The 16,902-nt window shown below is 45.0% G+C and overlaps 1 protein-coding gene across 1 annotated transcript in view; it reads right to left on the bottom strand.

Annotated features, from left to right (window-relative positions):
- Positions 1 to 16,902, bottom strand: part of eIF3l (eukaryotic translation initiation factor 3 subunit l) — a 41,470-nt gene that overhangs the window by 8,428 nt on the left and 16,140 nt on the right. Inside the window, exons 12-17 of the mRNA XM_065447441.2 lie at positions 12,060 to 12,193; positions 11,364 to 11,481; positions 7,705 to 7,778; positions 3,406 to 3,469; positions 3,257 to 3,298; positions 1,842 to 1,934 (exon numbers count right to left, since the gene is read on the bottom strand). Coding sequence (XP_065303513.1) covers positions 1,842 to 1,934; positions 3,257 to 3,298; positions 3,406 to 3,469; positions 7,705 to 7,778; positions 11,364 to 11,481; positions 12,060 to 12,193 — 525 coding nt within the window. The remainder of the gene's footprint in view (positions 1 to 1,841; positions 1,935 to 3,256; positions 3,299 to 3,405; positions 3,470 to 7,704; positions 7,779 to 11,363; positions 11,482 to 12,059; positions 12,194 to 16,902) is intronic.

The raw sequence follows: 16,902 nt of genomic DNA, 5'->3' as shown, positions 1-16,902 counted from the left end.
TTAACCATCCTTCCCATGCTGGCTGAACTGCCCTGCTTCTTGAAGCTCCCATAGACACTAGTGCCACAGTTTCCTCTAGCCCTTTTGAGAGTCAAAGATGTAAATATAAAATAAAAAGACCCGAACAAGTTCCAAATGGTCGATGCCAAACATTTATGATGCCGTTTGTATGTGCGAAAAAACGTGAAAATTTTTCAACTCTCCCTTGCCCATAAAGTACTGGCACTCTGTGTGGATACAAGAATTATTTTTTTCACTCCATAGTCCCTTGGCTTTAATTCCAGAGCTTGTTTATGTGGGCGCGATGGCAACCGCCTGGTGGTTAGTTTTAGTTTTGTCTCGCGGGTTGTTTCCGTTTGACGCACGCACAAAAACTGATGTCCACCTGGTTTCTAATCTGTCAAAGAGTGCACTGCTAGATGCTCACTCGCTTATTGTTGCCAGGGGTGCAATTACATCTATTCACAGGCAGGCGCTGCTATTACAAACAATGCTGTTGTATATGAACGATGCTGCCTTGCCTGCGTTTCTTTTCTTCAGACTCCCAAAGACTGATTGCCCCCCGTTGGAGATGGGACGAAGGATTACTGCAAGTTTCTGACTTGTTTGGCTTTCTTGACGGGTGCACAACCATACAGTTTTCTTGCACGCGGTCACATGCACGGTTCGATCACGCTATGGACATGCGCACCGGTTGCTCCTCTGCAAACAAGTCGAGTGGTGATTCCTTTGATGCAGATGACTGCCCAAGTGTCAAATCAGAATATATCAATTCCAGTGCATCTACTTTTTTATTCTTATTATAAGTATTTATGCAAGCCCATCTGTGTGCATGAATAAACAATGCATGCTTATTTACGAAAGATACCTTTTGGACACTTCAGGATCTCTAAAAAAATTACGGCAAATTTTCTTCAAAATAAATCACTTTGAAGATATTAAGTCTGCAACAAAAAGAAGAAGAAAAGAAAAGAAAAGAAAGAAAGAAAGAAAGAAAGAAAGAAAGAAAGAAAGAAAGAAAGAAAGAAAGAAAGAAAGAAAGAAAGAAAGACCCTGGGGGGTCCCATTTGCCCAAAGAAATTGACCCTGAAAGGGCTAGTAATTGTATGAAACTCAGATGCCGTGAGTAACAACAATGCATGGCTATCGGCGCGATCTGCACTGGGCGCGCTGGCGCTCGTAACTGCGCTATTATGGCCCAACCTTCTTGCAATTTGTTAATCAGTGCTTACTGACAAGGTACTGTGTACCAGGAATGTTCTGGGAATCTGTGACATTATTTAAAACCTCAAATTAACAATATCCCCAATTTAAAGTTTTTCGCTGCAAGTACTACGACTTTGTTATATCGAGGTTTCACTGTATCACAGGAAGTAGCAAAAGCACAATGTATTCTAGTTAACCCTAACTTGTCCGCGATTAGCACGCGTGAATAACATGTAATTGATGTTCTAGACGAAACTACTAACGAACAGTTTGTTCGCTCCAATTCTACACATTAGTGCCACCATAATTTTAAATGAGAAATTACGCATCCGTAGTGAACGCAGCCTGTTTGCACCACTTCTCAAACTAACAAGATATGCTTGTGCCCTTACTGTAGCTTTAATTTTTCTAGATGACTCAGCCCACAGTCTGTTGGCTCAGACAGCTGTTTCGCTGCTGACTACTGCTGGCATAGTAGGAAAAGCTAGCAAAAGTTTGAACTATGCAATGCTAAAGCCAACACACTTCTTTAATGCACACTTGTAGCCTAACACAACTGGCATGTTGCAGCATACAAACTTTACTGGTATCCCTCTCAAGAGGTCAAGGGTTGTGCTCTCACAGGCTACACTCACCCTATCAATAAAGAAGTCAACATCTGAGCCAGACTGGAATTCGCCATCCAAGCTACTGGAGCCCTTGGTCCAGACCACATTCTTCATTTTGTGCTGCAAGTGGTAATGTGAAGAAGCAGCTGAAGTAATGTACTTGAAACCAAAATTGAAAGTGCAAAAATGCAAGCACAATTTGCTACATGTCTAACGGCAGTCTCTTTTTAACCCATAAATGATGCAAAGCATATCAACTTTTCAGTGTGATTGTGTATTTTTTCTGTTGCTGATTGCTTAGGCAGAAAGAACAGTATACAGATCATGCCCATATTTACTGCCTCGTAATTCCATGCAGCTGACAATGCGCTCAGACCTGCCAACATGCACAATAAATTACCGTGCATGTGCCAGATGCATAAGATGTAATGTAACACATAGGCAAAACCCAAGCATGGTTATGCACTGCTGCTGAAGTGGAATCTCTCCTCCGATCTAGCTTGACAGCACTACTGCAACCAATTAGTTACATACACTTCACAGCCCGGCACATTTTCTCTGGGTTCAATCGTGTCCTCCACTGATTCCAACAAAAAAAAAAGCTGCTCATGCAGCCTGTCAGTACACTATTAATATTTCACTGCAAACAACTATGCTAGATAAACACTCATCCACTCCCTTCAAAGGAAGCACAAATGCAGCAAAACACTGACGAAAAAATCATAACAGCAGCTCTCCCAAATTGCAATCTTGGTGGGTTCTGGAATGCATAACATCCCAACATTAAAAAAATGTGCTTGCCTTAAGCAAGCACATAGGGGTTACAGAACATTGCATACAATGTTTGTATTACATGAGTGAAACACTTCAGCCGAAATGTGCAGCCTTTGTCGAAAGAAACAAACCCACCAGATGGGTGAGTGTTGCAGCGTCCTGTGACAGGTATGCCGTAGCACTTGCAGTGCTAGAAAGCTCTTTAGGGCCAGGAAGAAAGTTCGCTTCCCTCTCTAGAAGTCTCAGGAAGTGCAACGAGAGGCCAACAACACGACCTCGAGACAACTGCAGTCACACGCACTGAGGCTTTGTTTCTTTTGACAAAGGCTGTACATACCTTCGTGCTTGACAGCGGATGAAACACTGAAGCAAAACAGTGAATTCTTTACTTATGGGCACCTGCTGGTGACTGTCTCAAGAACTACTTTTTAACCACTGCACCCCAAGAAATGCCATGTTACTGTATGCCTCTACTGTCCCGTACTCTTTGCTGTGATCTTGTGCTGTTTGCCATGTCGTGGCTTCTGTCTTCAAAGATGCAACATAAATGAAGGCATACGGTGAAGGTTCGAATCATGGCACAGAGTGGACAAGGTAGTTCCAGATAATCTTTTAACAACACGGAGTGTTTTAAAAAATATAAGCCTTACGTCTGCAACTATACTCACCTTGAAGCTGAGGAGGTGACAATGGAAGTTCCTGGTCTTTACCTGCGCAGATGAGGAGAAAAGATTTAGATTTAGAAGAAAAAGTATTTATTTTTACTGTTCTTGCTGCAGTACAAAGGCAGAGGAATGAAGATTCTGTGCTGACTCACATCACTGTCCTCGAGGAAGCTTGCTAGTTTTGAGACGGGCATTGTAGTGTACAGCTTCAAGAAGCTGCAAGAATAATAAGAGGAAAAAGAGAAAAGAAATTATTTATTCATTCTTATGAGCGAATGTGAAACACACAACTTGCACAAGCAGGAATACCAAGTGATGTCCCGCTTGAGAAAGATGTTAGCACTAACCTAAATATCAAGCACTATGGATACTCTCAAGACAACATTCATGCTTTCATTCGAGGACATGTATTTATCAGAGAGGCAAGTGCTAGTGATGCCAGAAGAAACTCGACAAGTACAAGCACTACAAAGCACCCACTACTAGTTGGACAAACTTTTCTATATGACCACTGTGTAACCAACTTGTACCTTTCTTCCAATTTTCTAAAACCTTCACACAAAAATGAGGGCCAAGAAAAGAGAAAGTTACACTTAATGACTAAGGGTTAGAAAATGTTGGCCATTCCATTACTGCACCAGTCAAGACTTGACTGACGCAAATTTTCTGGAACGGCCATGGCGGAACAGTCCTTGCCAATGTATCACCAGAACGGCGAATCATCGACAGGACAAGCCGAACAGCTCGATTTTCCACGACCGTAACTCCAAACGCCAAGAGTTGCGACGCTTGGATGACTAAATCGTGGTTGCCGGAGTGCTACAATGTGCAAAGGGGCCAACTAAAGAAACCAAAATTTCTCACACACGAACCAGTATAGAAAGAATTTGTCAAGTCACCGCACCACAAGTTTCATAATTTCCAAGTAATCAGGTCTCCCAGCAAGTAACAGACACTCAAGCAAAAGACTAGTACACTTCGATGCTGCGAGGCAGAAAAAAATTTGTGCACTTGTGGTGCAGCACAAAATACGGGTGATTTTTGGCGATTCGACCAGATTACAATGTTGAAATCTTGAAGGCCCTGCGCAATTGTGACCAACTTGTACCAGGGGAGGTATTCTGTAGGAGTCCACCTAGTAGACTGTCCATTTCGGCAGCTGCTGATTGGCTGAGGCCACTCGTCTCCTCCTCGCTCATATGGCTGCATCCAATCAGCAGCGGCCGAAATGGACAGTCCACTAGGTGGACTCTTACAGTATACCCCCCACCCCTGGATGCACGACACGCAGTGCTCAGAAAGAGAATGGCGATGGTGAGATCAATGTTACCTATGAAGCGCAATGTTTTAGTTTGTTTGTTTTTTACATTCCTTGTCATGAACACTGCAACTGTCTTGCTCGTGGCGGACACCTGAACTATTCCAAAGCGCAAGCGCATGTAAATGACACTGTCCAAAAAGTGCAACCATGTGACATCCCCACGAGCACGGAGGTTACATTTCTCCGCACGTGTAGCTGGTATGGCAGCAGAAAGAAGGACGAAAAAATGAAGAGATGCGCCTCTGTTGCTAGGCAACACTTGTCTGGGTGGAGCATGTGCTGGCAAAACCTGATGCGTCATTGCCTTCACAATAGAAAAATAAAGAAGCCCCCTCCTGCAATTTTCTCCTCCAGTGCTTTCTAGGGTTTTCTAAACCCATGCACTGCGATGTCTGCTAGTCTACTGTTCTGGCTGCCGTGAAGGATACAGAGAAATCTAAGAATCCACACATTCTGGAATAGTACGAGGGTTGTCTGTAAAATAAGGTTCCGAATAATTTTTCACAATGAAAAACACGTTTATTGGCATTGAATATTACATTTTTAGAGAGCTTAGACTTTCCCCCATTTTTCTACATAATCGCCGTTGAGGTCCGTGCATTTTTGCATGCGGTGTACGATCTTCTTTATGCCTGAATTGTAGAACTCTCCCGCTGCGCCATGAAGGTAGCTTAAAACCTCTTCTTTTAACTCCTCCCAGGTTCTGAAATGCGTCCCACCCAGGTGCTTCTTCAATTCAGGGAAGAGATGGTAGTCACTTGGGGCTATGTCTGGGCTGTAGGGCAGGCGCGTGACATTATCTCATCCAAATTTGATGAGATCATATCTTACACAGGCGATGTGTAGACAAGCGTTGTCCTGGTGGAAACGCACTTCTTTCGTGAGCATGCCTCTCCTCTTGTTTTGAATCGCGCGGCGAAGGTTCTGCAATGTCTCACAGTAGCAGTATGCATTGATTGTTGTACCAGCAGGCATGAATTCCCACAACAATAACCCCTTCCTGTCCCAAAGGACGCTCGCCATCACTTTTCCGGCACACAATGTTTGAGCTTCCGCGGCTTCGGCGACTCTGAGTGTTTCCACTGACGAGATTGTTGTTTAGTTTCTGGTGTCGTGTAATGGACCCAGGTGTCGTCCCCAGTGACAATAGAGTAAAAAAATTGCTCGCCATTGGTTTCGTAGGCCTCAAGAAATTCACAGGCCGCTTCAACACATTGCTGTTTGTGATCTTCTAAAAGCATTCTTGGGACCTACCGTGCGCAAACCTTGGCATACCCTAAATGGTCTGTCAAAATTTTGTCAATGCAGGTCTCGCTGACATCACAGATCATCTCGCAGCGCTCCCGAACCGTCACCCTTCAATTTTTCAGCATTGTTTCTTCCACTTTAGCAATTGTTTTGTCTGAAACCGATGGCCATCCAGAACGCTGTTCGTCATAAACGCCTGTACGTCTGTGTTTGAATTCTATGCGCCATTTGTACACGTGTTGTATGCTCATACAGTTTTCTCCATAGACGTCACACATTCGGGAATGAACGTCCATCGGCGCAGTGTTTTTTGTGCACAAAAAACAAATCACAGAGCATAATTCCCACCTGGTGGGAGAAGCGAGTGGGAGCTCCATCTCTAACGGCTGCCAAGCCAAGACTGAGCGCCGCAGACAGCTCGCCGGGGTGGTGATTGGGAGAGGGGGAACCAAGCTACACGCCAGTGTCGCTGGACCCGCGTAACAGCGTTCATCGCAACTGCAGCTCCTTGGGAACCTTATTTTACGGACAACCCTTGTATTCATTCTTGGTAATGAGGCATTGTTAACATGACAAGAAAACTGAATAATGATTGTGAATATGAAAACATTGGTATTCTGAAGTTCATAGCACTGAAACACAGTTATAGTTCTATATAAACACACTTCGTCATATTCATGTTCTAAATACATGGTGTTCTATTGGACAAGAGGTTATGACAAGTTAAATACTTCGTTATATCGAGTATTTCATTATAACGAGGTTTAACGGTGTAACGAAATTTTACTTCTGCCACAACGAAATGCCGAGACAAAAAATGGAAACTTCTGCGGACGCATATGGTCAAATAATTTAACTACAAGCGGTTGCTTGCAAATGCACCTCTCAAATCGCGGGCCGCTCGACAAGAGCGACCCACCGCTGAAGTGTAGCCGGGTCATGTTCCGTATAAAGTCCCAAGTGCAATAAGACCCTGTCATGCCCTTTGTGCTCTAGGTGTGAGTGAAAATGTGTTAAGGTGAGGCGGTGGCTGCGTGAGTGCCACCTTCCCACATGAGCTGAGGGAAAGAGGGGAAGGGGAGCGAGCTCGTAACGTGATCAAACGCACGTGAGGGGCAGGGTTGGTAAGTTGGCGTGCTCGCAATTTCTGGCTGTAAGCGCGGCTGAGTGCATACGCAACTGCACATGCTGCACTAAAAATAATCTGCCATGTGTTGAAAGAGTGGGCATGCCGAGACGATGGGCATCGTGTAAGTTGTCTTGCCGCACATACAGTGTTGGAGGTTGCGCAATCGCGAATTTCAGTGATTTGGTGGAGCAAGAGTCAGTCAAAGCGTTTGCTCCCCACTGCCCGTGCTTTTCATGATACTGCAGCATCGCCACAGTGCAAGCGACGCTACCAGCCCTGGGGGTGGAGTGCACGCAAAAGTGTGGCTGGCTTCGCTTAATTCGTACCGCCAATGTGAAGATATCGTCGATGTGGAATGAAATGGTATCATTCGTCCCTGGCTCCCAAATTCATCAAAATTAATTGTTTTCTCATTCAATCTTGCCTTTTTTCAATTGCTCGATAATTCGAAAAATTTTGCAGCCCCTTTCCGTGCAATAAAAATGGATATGCGACTGTACTTATTTGTGGAAAAGGTCGAACTTCAATACAATGAAATTTCGATATAACGAAGCAAATTGGCAATTTTACCCACTCCGTTATATCGAGGTTCAGCTGTATGTTTGTACTAAAGCAATCAAACCAGTCATCAGTGGATTCCTGAAAAGATTGTTAATCTTTAAAGTTCATTAACGTGGTGTTCACAGTAACGAGCTAAAACTGTAAAATGCTAGAAATTATGCCACCTTCCCAACACACCAATTGATGGCTCACCTCCTGATGGTAGGAATTATGAGCTGCCCCTCAACCTCGCTGAGGAAGACGTTGAGCTGCTGCTGAAGAGGCTCCTGAGAAGAAAGAAATAGTAGAAAGAACTACAGTCAAACCTCGATATATTGAACACGGATATATCGAATTATTGCATATATATTGAACACTTTCTATATCACCTGGAAAATCACACACATTTTTAATTTTTTATATTGAATGAGGTCGGGCATAAAATGGACATATCGAATTCCGCCACCCCAGACCGTGTGTGCTCTGTTCACAAGCAGTGAGCATTCCCACAACACCCTCGAAGACAGCGGCGGCATGATGGGCGTTCCCGATTACTGTGCACTATAGCTGCACACATCGATCGTGCCTAGGGCGCCATTTGAACATAGCAGCCTATGCACACGGTGGCTTGGCTAGTTCGACAACGTCAATGACACATTGCATTTGCCGCACGGACTCCTCCTCGGTGCCACACTCTGCGCCTGCCACGGCTCGCGAGGACTGACGGTTTGCATCCACAAAGACGCGCGATAGCACGTGCTCACTGCGCTCACTCATAGATGCCTTGGCAGACACCAGTTAATACTTCGTTATTGACAGTGTTTCAAAATACTTCGACTGACGGACGTGGAGATCGCAGCAAAAGTAGCGGCCAAACGAAGACGATGCCGAGGTTGATCTAGCAAGTGCTGATGTTGCCGTGCTCCCGACTTCAACTGGGGCTGTAGGTGCTTTGGCCCTTCTATGCCGCTACTGCGGCGCAACAGAGGGCACCGGCCTATCGCTTGTGGATCGTTTAGACTATGTTGAGGACTCCGTGTTTAAGCCCGCAATAAGAAGCAGGCTGCACTGCTGCAGTACTTTCAACCAAATAAACAATTCCTTTGTATGAAACTTCAAGTGAGTATTTATTGCACCACAATTGGGGCATGATCGGGGATTGTTGTTTGAAGTGCGCGTTTGGTTGCGCCTACCGCGATTGGCCTAGACTGCGTCGACTTCGCGCAGCTGACGAAGTTGGTGCGGCCCATGTTAATAATTGTGTGTGGTGCAATCAACCCTGTGCTCCCAGCGGATGAAGTCGGCACGACCTAGGCTGATTGCGTGCGGCGCAACCAAACGCGCGCTCCGAACAACGATCCCCAATCATGCCCTTGGTTCATTGATTGATTTGCAGCAGTTTTTAATGCATTTTTTTAAAGTCATGTTATATATTGAATTCTGGCTATATCGAACTATTTTGTGATCACCGTGCTGTTCGATATATCCAGGTTCAACTGCACTTGATGCCTCTGCTGCCAAAACACCTGTCACAGTCAGCCAAGATGTGACATCAGTAATTCTGAAATTGCATGTTCAATGCAACAGCCAGCAATGTCATACTTCCCAGCTTCATGTTGATGCATTTTAGATACCCAGAGTTAACCGGCTGTTTAAAAAAAGCAAGAACAGGAATAGTCATCCTAAGAAACCAGATAATGATTCCATATCCAATGCCACTCAACTACTGCCACCAATTTCCCAGCGCTGTGTTGGACAAGGCACTAGGCACCTTCCATTTGCTATCCCGGACTGCAAAAAGCATTGTTTTCAGCCAACGAATGTTGCCGTACGCAGCTTCTCAGACAGTCCTGGAAAGTCTATGATGACAAATCGAAGAGAACTACTATAACTGTATGCAATGAGTTTGACAAGAATTGTGCCAACCTGGCAAGCTACCAATCAAGAGTGCGCATTCTAGGTTCCTGAGCGGCCACTTATGATAAATTTAACTCGTTTCTACTGCTCTCTGATTTGGTTCGCAGCTATGAGGAGCCCCCATGAGATTGCACCCAGAGATATTCTGCCCGAGCCAAACGTTGAGCTGCTCGGAGAGCAACTGGAGAAACTATGGGCGCAATTGGAGATCGTTGTTCGGAATGTGAGTTTAGTTTTGCCTTAGGCGATTGGCCTAGGCCTTGTCAACGTCGTCAGCCACCAGGTGCGGCCGCGTTTTTGGCGACGTTAAAATGCCAACACATTCCTGTCAATCACTTTGAAACCAAGCACATCGTCTGCTAGGAGCAGGACGTGATGAGAGGTGTTCTGTTTGAGCGATCATGTGCTCACCACGAGACCAGGTTCACATGGCACGTCTGGTGGATCGGATCCAAACAGCAACCTAGTGGCCAAGTCTGGCATTATGGTGTGACGACATGTTGTTGTTGCCTTTTGAAAAGCATGCCACTGTACTCGTTGTGCTTTCTTTCTTTTTTGCTGCTCAAGACACCACCTAGCAAGAGTGCACAGAAACCAACAATAATAAATTGTCGTAATCATATGTATTACTACAGTCTACGCTCGTTACAACGGACCCACGTACAACAGACTTTCGGATATAAAGGACCATATTTGAGGCTTAGTTTGTTCTACTTATTTTATGAATGCAATCAAGTTCACTCTTAAGGACTGCGCTACAAAGATTGGCTACAGCGGACGAAATTAGCGTAATTTTTTTCTTCAAAATCGGGCGCATAAAACATACTTTCGCCGCATCGACTCGGGCTGACAACTGACTTGCGAAGGTCAGCCAACGATCGCGGCTCAATTCCACATGCGCAAGGCGCGGAAAGTTCTACTCTGGTGGCAGCTGTTTATGGCGTGGCCATCATCTCTTGAAAGCAATTTACAGTGTGGACAAAGTGCTCGCCTGCGTGGGCGCCGCATTTTGAAAGCGATCTGCGATGTGGAGAAAGTGCACCCATTGCCAGTGGCTTTGCATGTGCTGTGCTTTCGATGTTTAGTTCGCATTGAAGCGAGACAGCACCAAGGTCAATTCACTTGCTGCTGCTGTCGTGCTTATGTTGCTTATTTTGCTATCGCAATCGATGCTTAGCCTTTCGGGCAAAATTGAGACTTTTTTTTGTTTTTTTACTTTGGACATTCGTCACTCAATCTTTCCAATAAAGTTATTTGACCTCACAAATGTTTCGGAAGTGAGGCGTTTCGGATATTACGGATTTCGGATAAAATGGATGTTTGTTGTCGGATTATCAGGGTCCGTTATAATGAGAGTCAAGTGCACGAGAACGTGTTTAAGATTGAGTAGAAAAAAAAAAAAAAAAGATTTCTTTCATATAAAAATTTTATTCCATAGAAGGCAAAACGTTTTGTTTTGCAATATACTGTCCCCAAGCAGACGACAAATGAGGCTCGTCAACTTCCGGGGCGTTCAACGCTTGCCAATTGGCAGCTTTCTCCCACTCGTTCGCACAAATTTTGTGCACCGCCCGCCTTGTGAAGTTGCAGCTACTGAACGCATTCTGTTGCGAACAAAGATCTCCGATTCCCTCGCCCCCCATGTGGTCGGAATCCAGTGGGATCTCAATCACACTGCCAGCACTCTGAGCAGCAATGCAATGCTCTGAATGAACCAGAAGAACACACTGTGAGTGCTTAATTTCAACCAGCCAAATGTAAAGCATGACACCGGAGTGCTCAAAGAGCCCAGTCGACTGCATCACTAGATTGCATTGTGCAGACTGAGCATAGCCTCAAGTAGTACAGAAGATATGCTTGAATGAAATAGTGTGCATTACAGCAACAGTCTCCAAGACAATGACTACAGCTGCAGCACAAACGCAACTGCTGTGTGCATGTGTGCAAGAACTGACCTTGGCGTAGTTTCTCACTTCCTTGTTGTCGAGTGTTGCGGGTGTGAGGGGTGGCGGCACTGGGTTCAGGAACTTGGGGCAGGCCACGCTGAAGATCTCGGCAAAGATGCCCTTGTCCCTGCGCTCAATTTAACAAGCATGGTCCACAGAAGGATGGTCATTGGTGAGTTAACAAGTCCTTGTTTCTTTCCATTTGAAACGAAATGAAATCCTCATCCTTTTCTTCCTCGGTGTTAATCCAATTCATAAACTAAATAAGATCTTTATTACTCTCTCTATGTATATAATATCTCTCTTCTTTCCCCCCCATTTATTTATTTGCAATTTCTAGATGAATTTGTACAAAAACTGTTGGGCCAGTAGCCAACTCAAACTGGATGAATTCATCCAGTTTGAGAGCCAGCAGAAAAGGAAGGTGATTGCTCTAGATTTTGCACCAAATCTGCCCATGTAGTACAAAAATGCAAGTATATACCTCATGCAATTACCTTATTCATAAAATTCTAACACACACACCCTCTCCATTGGGTGATAGTCACCAGATACTTGCGAAATGCTTCACATAACACAGAGTGTGTCAGAATTCTGCATCTTCTTGTCACACTTCTTTCTCTCTGAGAAAAGTCTGTGTTCGAATTGGGCAAATACGGTAGCCCTACACGCAGCACCAGTAAACGTAACACTGCTGGCACTCACCCACGCTGCATCTTGTTCATCTGCTCCCCGTGCTTGTCCTTGAGGTGAGACAGGATGCTCTCGTCAATGCGTTGTGGGTGCAGCGTCAGACAGATGGCCAGCAGGGCGTACATCTTCTCCGTCTGCTTGTTAATCTGCACAAGGGGAACCAAATGAGTCGGCCCTAGGCACATGCTGCTCCGGAAGCTACCCCGATGTCATGTTGGATGTTGCCTAAATAGAGGGAGGCATGTAAAATGCCTCTTCCACCTAAAGCCCTGGCTGTTTCATGCCTGAATTTTAGTTCACGCGAAGTTTGGAAGATTGCGGTGTGTCTTGTTTACCACCATGTTTGGTTGGTGCTGTACTAGGCTAGTTCATCCAGAGTACAACTGCACATCGTCTATAAAGCACAAGATTAATATGAGTTACAATTACTTTGCAGAAAAACCAGAAAATTAACTAGTTCTCCTATGTAGATCTTGTCTAAACCAGCAAACCTGTAATCATTGTCTATAAAAAATGAGAAGTAACATGATTTACAATTAACTTCCAGGAAAACCGAAAAGAATAACTAGTTCTCTAATGTAGATCCTGTCTAAGCCCATGATACTGTAACACGATTCTACACAAAACGAAATTATAGCAACTTGTTTACCTTTGTTTCTGCCATGGAGAGTACATTCATACAAAAAAGAAATTAACGAGTTAGAAATTAGTCCAGCGATTAATTAAACAGTAATTGGTTTGTTGACCTATTCACAACAGGAAGCTAGCTTCAGCATGTCAAAAAAGCTGCTATAACTTTTGTGTTAACTTCACATGCTTAAATTGGCATTTTCAGGTTTCGAATTAAGTGAATAAAAAATTACACATTAGGTGCTGTAGGCATGACACAGCATGTGCTTCGTTTGATTAATAACAATGACTACACTTTGTTTTTAGCCAAAAGGCCAAGAAGCAGTGACTGCGACCAAAAACTGACGGACGTGACGCACACTATGGGCCCACTCCTGCACACATTCCTAACATCCTCAAGCTCACATAACAATCACCAGACAAACTACTAGAACCTATGGGAGTACAGTCAGTTTTCCGGACGTGCCCAATAAATCGGACTGCTTCATGGCACCGTCTCATACCCCATAGAGCCAATGAATAAAAACGCTGGAAATTTTGGATGTTCAAATCTTTCGCCGTCCAATTTTCCAGACTTTTTAGCCCTAACAGCAGGTCCAAAGTCGCATCTATCGGTGTTATTTTGATTATTTCACAGCCTCAAACCCCAAACCTCGCATGCCCTTTCGCTAGCCGCAGCCAGCCGAGCACCGTGGCCACCATATCGTAATGAAACCTCAAGCCAGCGCTCTTGCACACAAATTCGTTGGTAGCCGCAGCCAGCCGTAGCTATGGCCATAGCCTTTTGTGTTAATCCACAGGTCATGTGATCCTGTTGTGCAGAATTACTTCTCATCGTGCGAATTCGCCGCCGACTACACCTTCATCATCTTTTCTCATGGCTTCAAAGAGTGCCAAGCCCTATCGTAGGCTGACAAGGGAAAAGAAAGCAGCCATAATCAAGCAACTTGAAAGTGGCCGGTCACAAGCCAACAAGGGCAAAGAGTTCGTAATTTTGAAGCAAACGGTTTCATATTTCATGAAAAGTTAGTTGAAGATCTTGGAGTTGGCCAGAAAGTCAAATGGGGCTCAAAAAGAGAATGCAAGTCAGGGTGTTTACCCGAAGCTTGAGGGAGCGCTCCTCATGTTGCTAACACCATGATTGCAACGCGAATCCCGGTCTTGGGTTACATTTTGAAGCAAAAGGCAGAGGCTTTCGCACTTCCAATGAATATGAAAGACTTTAATTTCAGGAATGGGCTGCTCAGAAATTTCAAGAATTGCAAAGACCTCAAATTCAAGAAGACGTGCCGGGAAAGTGGTGCCGTTGACGATTCAGCCATTATGCAGCATCGGAATGGAAAGCTGCAGTCTTCGTTGCAGCAGTTCGTGCCTGAGAACACGGTCAACTGCGGTGAAACTGGATTGTTCCACAAATTGCTCCCAGTGAAAATGTTCCCATCTGCTGGTGACCCCTGCCATGGCGGCAAACACAGCAAAGAACGGCTGACCGTTTATGTCGGGCAGCGAGAAGCTTCCAATGCTCACCATAGAAAAATAGAAGAATCCAAGGTGTTTCAAGAGGGCTACCCTACCTGTTCAGTATGAGGTCAATAAGAAGGCCTGGATAACACAGTAGTAGGGTTGTGTGAATAGTGATATTGGTTGAATATTTTCAAATAAAATATTGAATAGTTGCTGTTCAAGAATCTTGGCCGCAAAGTGGCATGCAAGATAATTATTGGATATATGCAATCATTAACCCTATAAACCCAAACATCATTTTTGATACGCTGAACTTAATGCCCGAAAAATCTGATTTAGTGCTAAAAACCTAATGTACAGCCCATAATAGCCTTCTTGATATTCTAGAGGGAGTGTTCAGTTGTGAATAGTTCAGCAAATGAATTACTAATTAAGTATACTAATTATTTTTTACTCAATTATAATTTTGCTGTTTTTTTCATACCAATAAACTCTCCATGACCAGAAATACATCGGAGCAAGTTGTTTTATTTTCATTGATATGAAATGGTGTTCGAGCTTTGTGGGGTTATGTGGACTAAATTGTGAGAATGAGACCACAATTAATTCTTGCTGACCAACCAAGCTTCCACTATTTTGACAATGGTGATGTCATTCACTCATCTTTTCGCTTTCTTTTGAAATATTATAGTTAAAATTTTTTGAACCGGTGTTTGAGTTTTCTCGGGAATAAAGGTTTCTAAGCAATTATGATGGTTACGAGAAATTTTTAAAGGAATTTATTTTTATCTGAAACTTGTTTTACTAACTTACATTCAAGCTTGTTTTTCTAATTACAGTCAACGTCCGGTTTTTCGGACTCGCTAGGGGCTGCAAAAACGTCTGAAAAATCTGGCAGTTTGAAAAAATGAATGCATGTCTTTTACTGTCCCACTGTGGTGGGACAGTAAAAGACATGCAAGATAACCTTTATTCCCAAGCCAGGCAAGCCGCTAGATCTAAAAAACCTACGTCCGATTTCACTCACTTCATGTCTAGGTAAGCTCTTCGAACATGTCATACTAGAAAGACTCCAACAGCATATGCAAACATATAATCTCTTCCCTCACACAATGATTGGCTTCCGCGGGCATCTATCCACGCAAGACGTCATGCTTCAGCTCTCTGAAGAAGTCCTGCACCCCCGGCATGCCAAACGCACAAGAGCCATACTAGCACTCGACCTGACCAAGGCCTTTGACAATGTGGAACATACCGCAGTGCTGAATGCCTTAACCGATCTACACGTAGGCGCGAGAACTCACGCCTATGTCACAGCTTTCCTACAGGCCAGGACTGCGGTCCTTACTGTGAGAGAACTGACAACAGACAAGGTCCAACTGGGTAGCAGAGGCACACCGCAAGGGTCAGTGCTCTCGCCACTCCTCTTTAACCTTACTCTCATTCCCATGGCCAGAGACCTGGCAAATATTCCCAACCTCTCGCACTCCCTGTATGCAGATGATATCACCTTGTGGACCACTACAGGCAGCATAGGCGACATGGAGGCGACCTTACAAGCAGGGGCCGATGTGGTGGTGGAGCGGGCTATGGCAATAGGCCTCGCGTGCTCCCCCACCAAGTCGGAACTTTTTGTTCTTCATCCCCCTAAGAGTCGCACAGACCCAACTCCAAACCCTAGCATCCGTATCCACATGAAGACGTATTCCATTCCAGAGGTCACACAGCTACGAGTGCTTGGCATGGTCATGCAGAACAACGGCAGACATACAGCGACCTTGAACAAACTCACCACCACAGTACACCACACTATGCGCCTGATTAAGCGGATAGCCAATAGACACAATGGGATGAGAGAGCAGGACTTGAGAAAGTTAGTGCAGGCTTTTGTCATAAGCAGAGTACTATACTCGCTCCCATACCTACATCTCAACCAGACGGAAACAGAAAAAGTGGATGCCCTTATACGTCAGGCGTATAAGACTGCACTTAACCTCCCCAGGCACACGCCAAACGAGTGCCTCCTTCGCATGGGGGTACATAACACATTTGATGAGCTCACGGAAGCCCATCGCACAGCCCAAATTGAGAGGCTGTCCTCTACCACCACAGGTCGGCACATCCTGGACAAACTAGGACTAATCCCTACTTCCCAGGCCCATCAGACATGTCCTCTACCATCGGACATACAAAACTGCATCACTATTCTCCCCCTGCCTAAAAACATGCACCCCGTGCATCACGAGGCACGCAGGCAGACCAGGGCAAAAGCCCTCTACAAACAACACCAACACGACCACCTCACTGTGTGTGTCGACGCCGCTAGTTACCCACAGAAACCAGCCTATGCCGTAAGTGCAGTGTCCGATCAACTTGGTTACATCACAGCTGCCACAATACACGCGCGCACGTCCATAGAGACGGAGGAGGCTGCCATAGCGCTGGCCATCTCAACCACCACTGCCGAGGTTATCCTTAGTGATTCAAAAACTGCAATCCGCAACTACTCGAAAGGCCGAGTTCATGAACCGGCACTGAAAATTCTCAATCATCAGACCCCCCTCAGACCAATTAAGCTCATCTGGGTGCCCGCGCACGCAGGCCATCCAGGCAATGAGATGGCCCATTCTATCGCTCGAGTAGCCGTCAACCGAGCCACGCCGTCCGATGACCTGGATAACGCCGGAGACCGATTGGTCGAATATCACGAGATCACCCTCCACTACCGCGAAATGCGGTTGAGATACCCTCCCCCAGATAA

The sequence above is a fragment of the Dermacentor albipictus genome, chromosome 8 (genome assembly GCF_038994185.2).
Source record: "Dermacentor albipictus isolate Rhodes 1998 colony chromosome 8, USDA_Dalb.pri_finalv2, whole genome shotgun sequence".
Lineage (NCBI taxonomy): Eukaryota > Metazoa > Arthropoda > Arachnida > Ixodida > Ixodidae > Dermacentor > Dermacentor albipictus.
The sequence above is the reverse complement of the archived record's forward strand: the minus strand, read 5'-3'. Positions and strand labels throughout refer to the sequence as shown.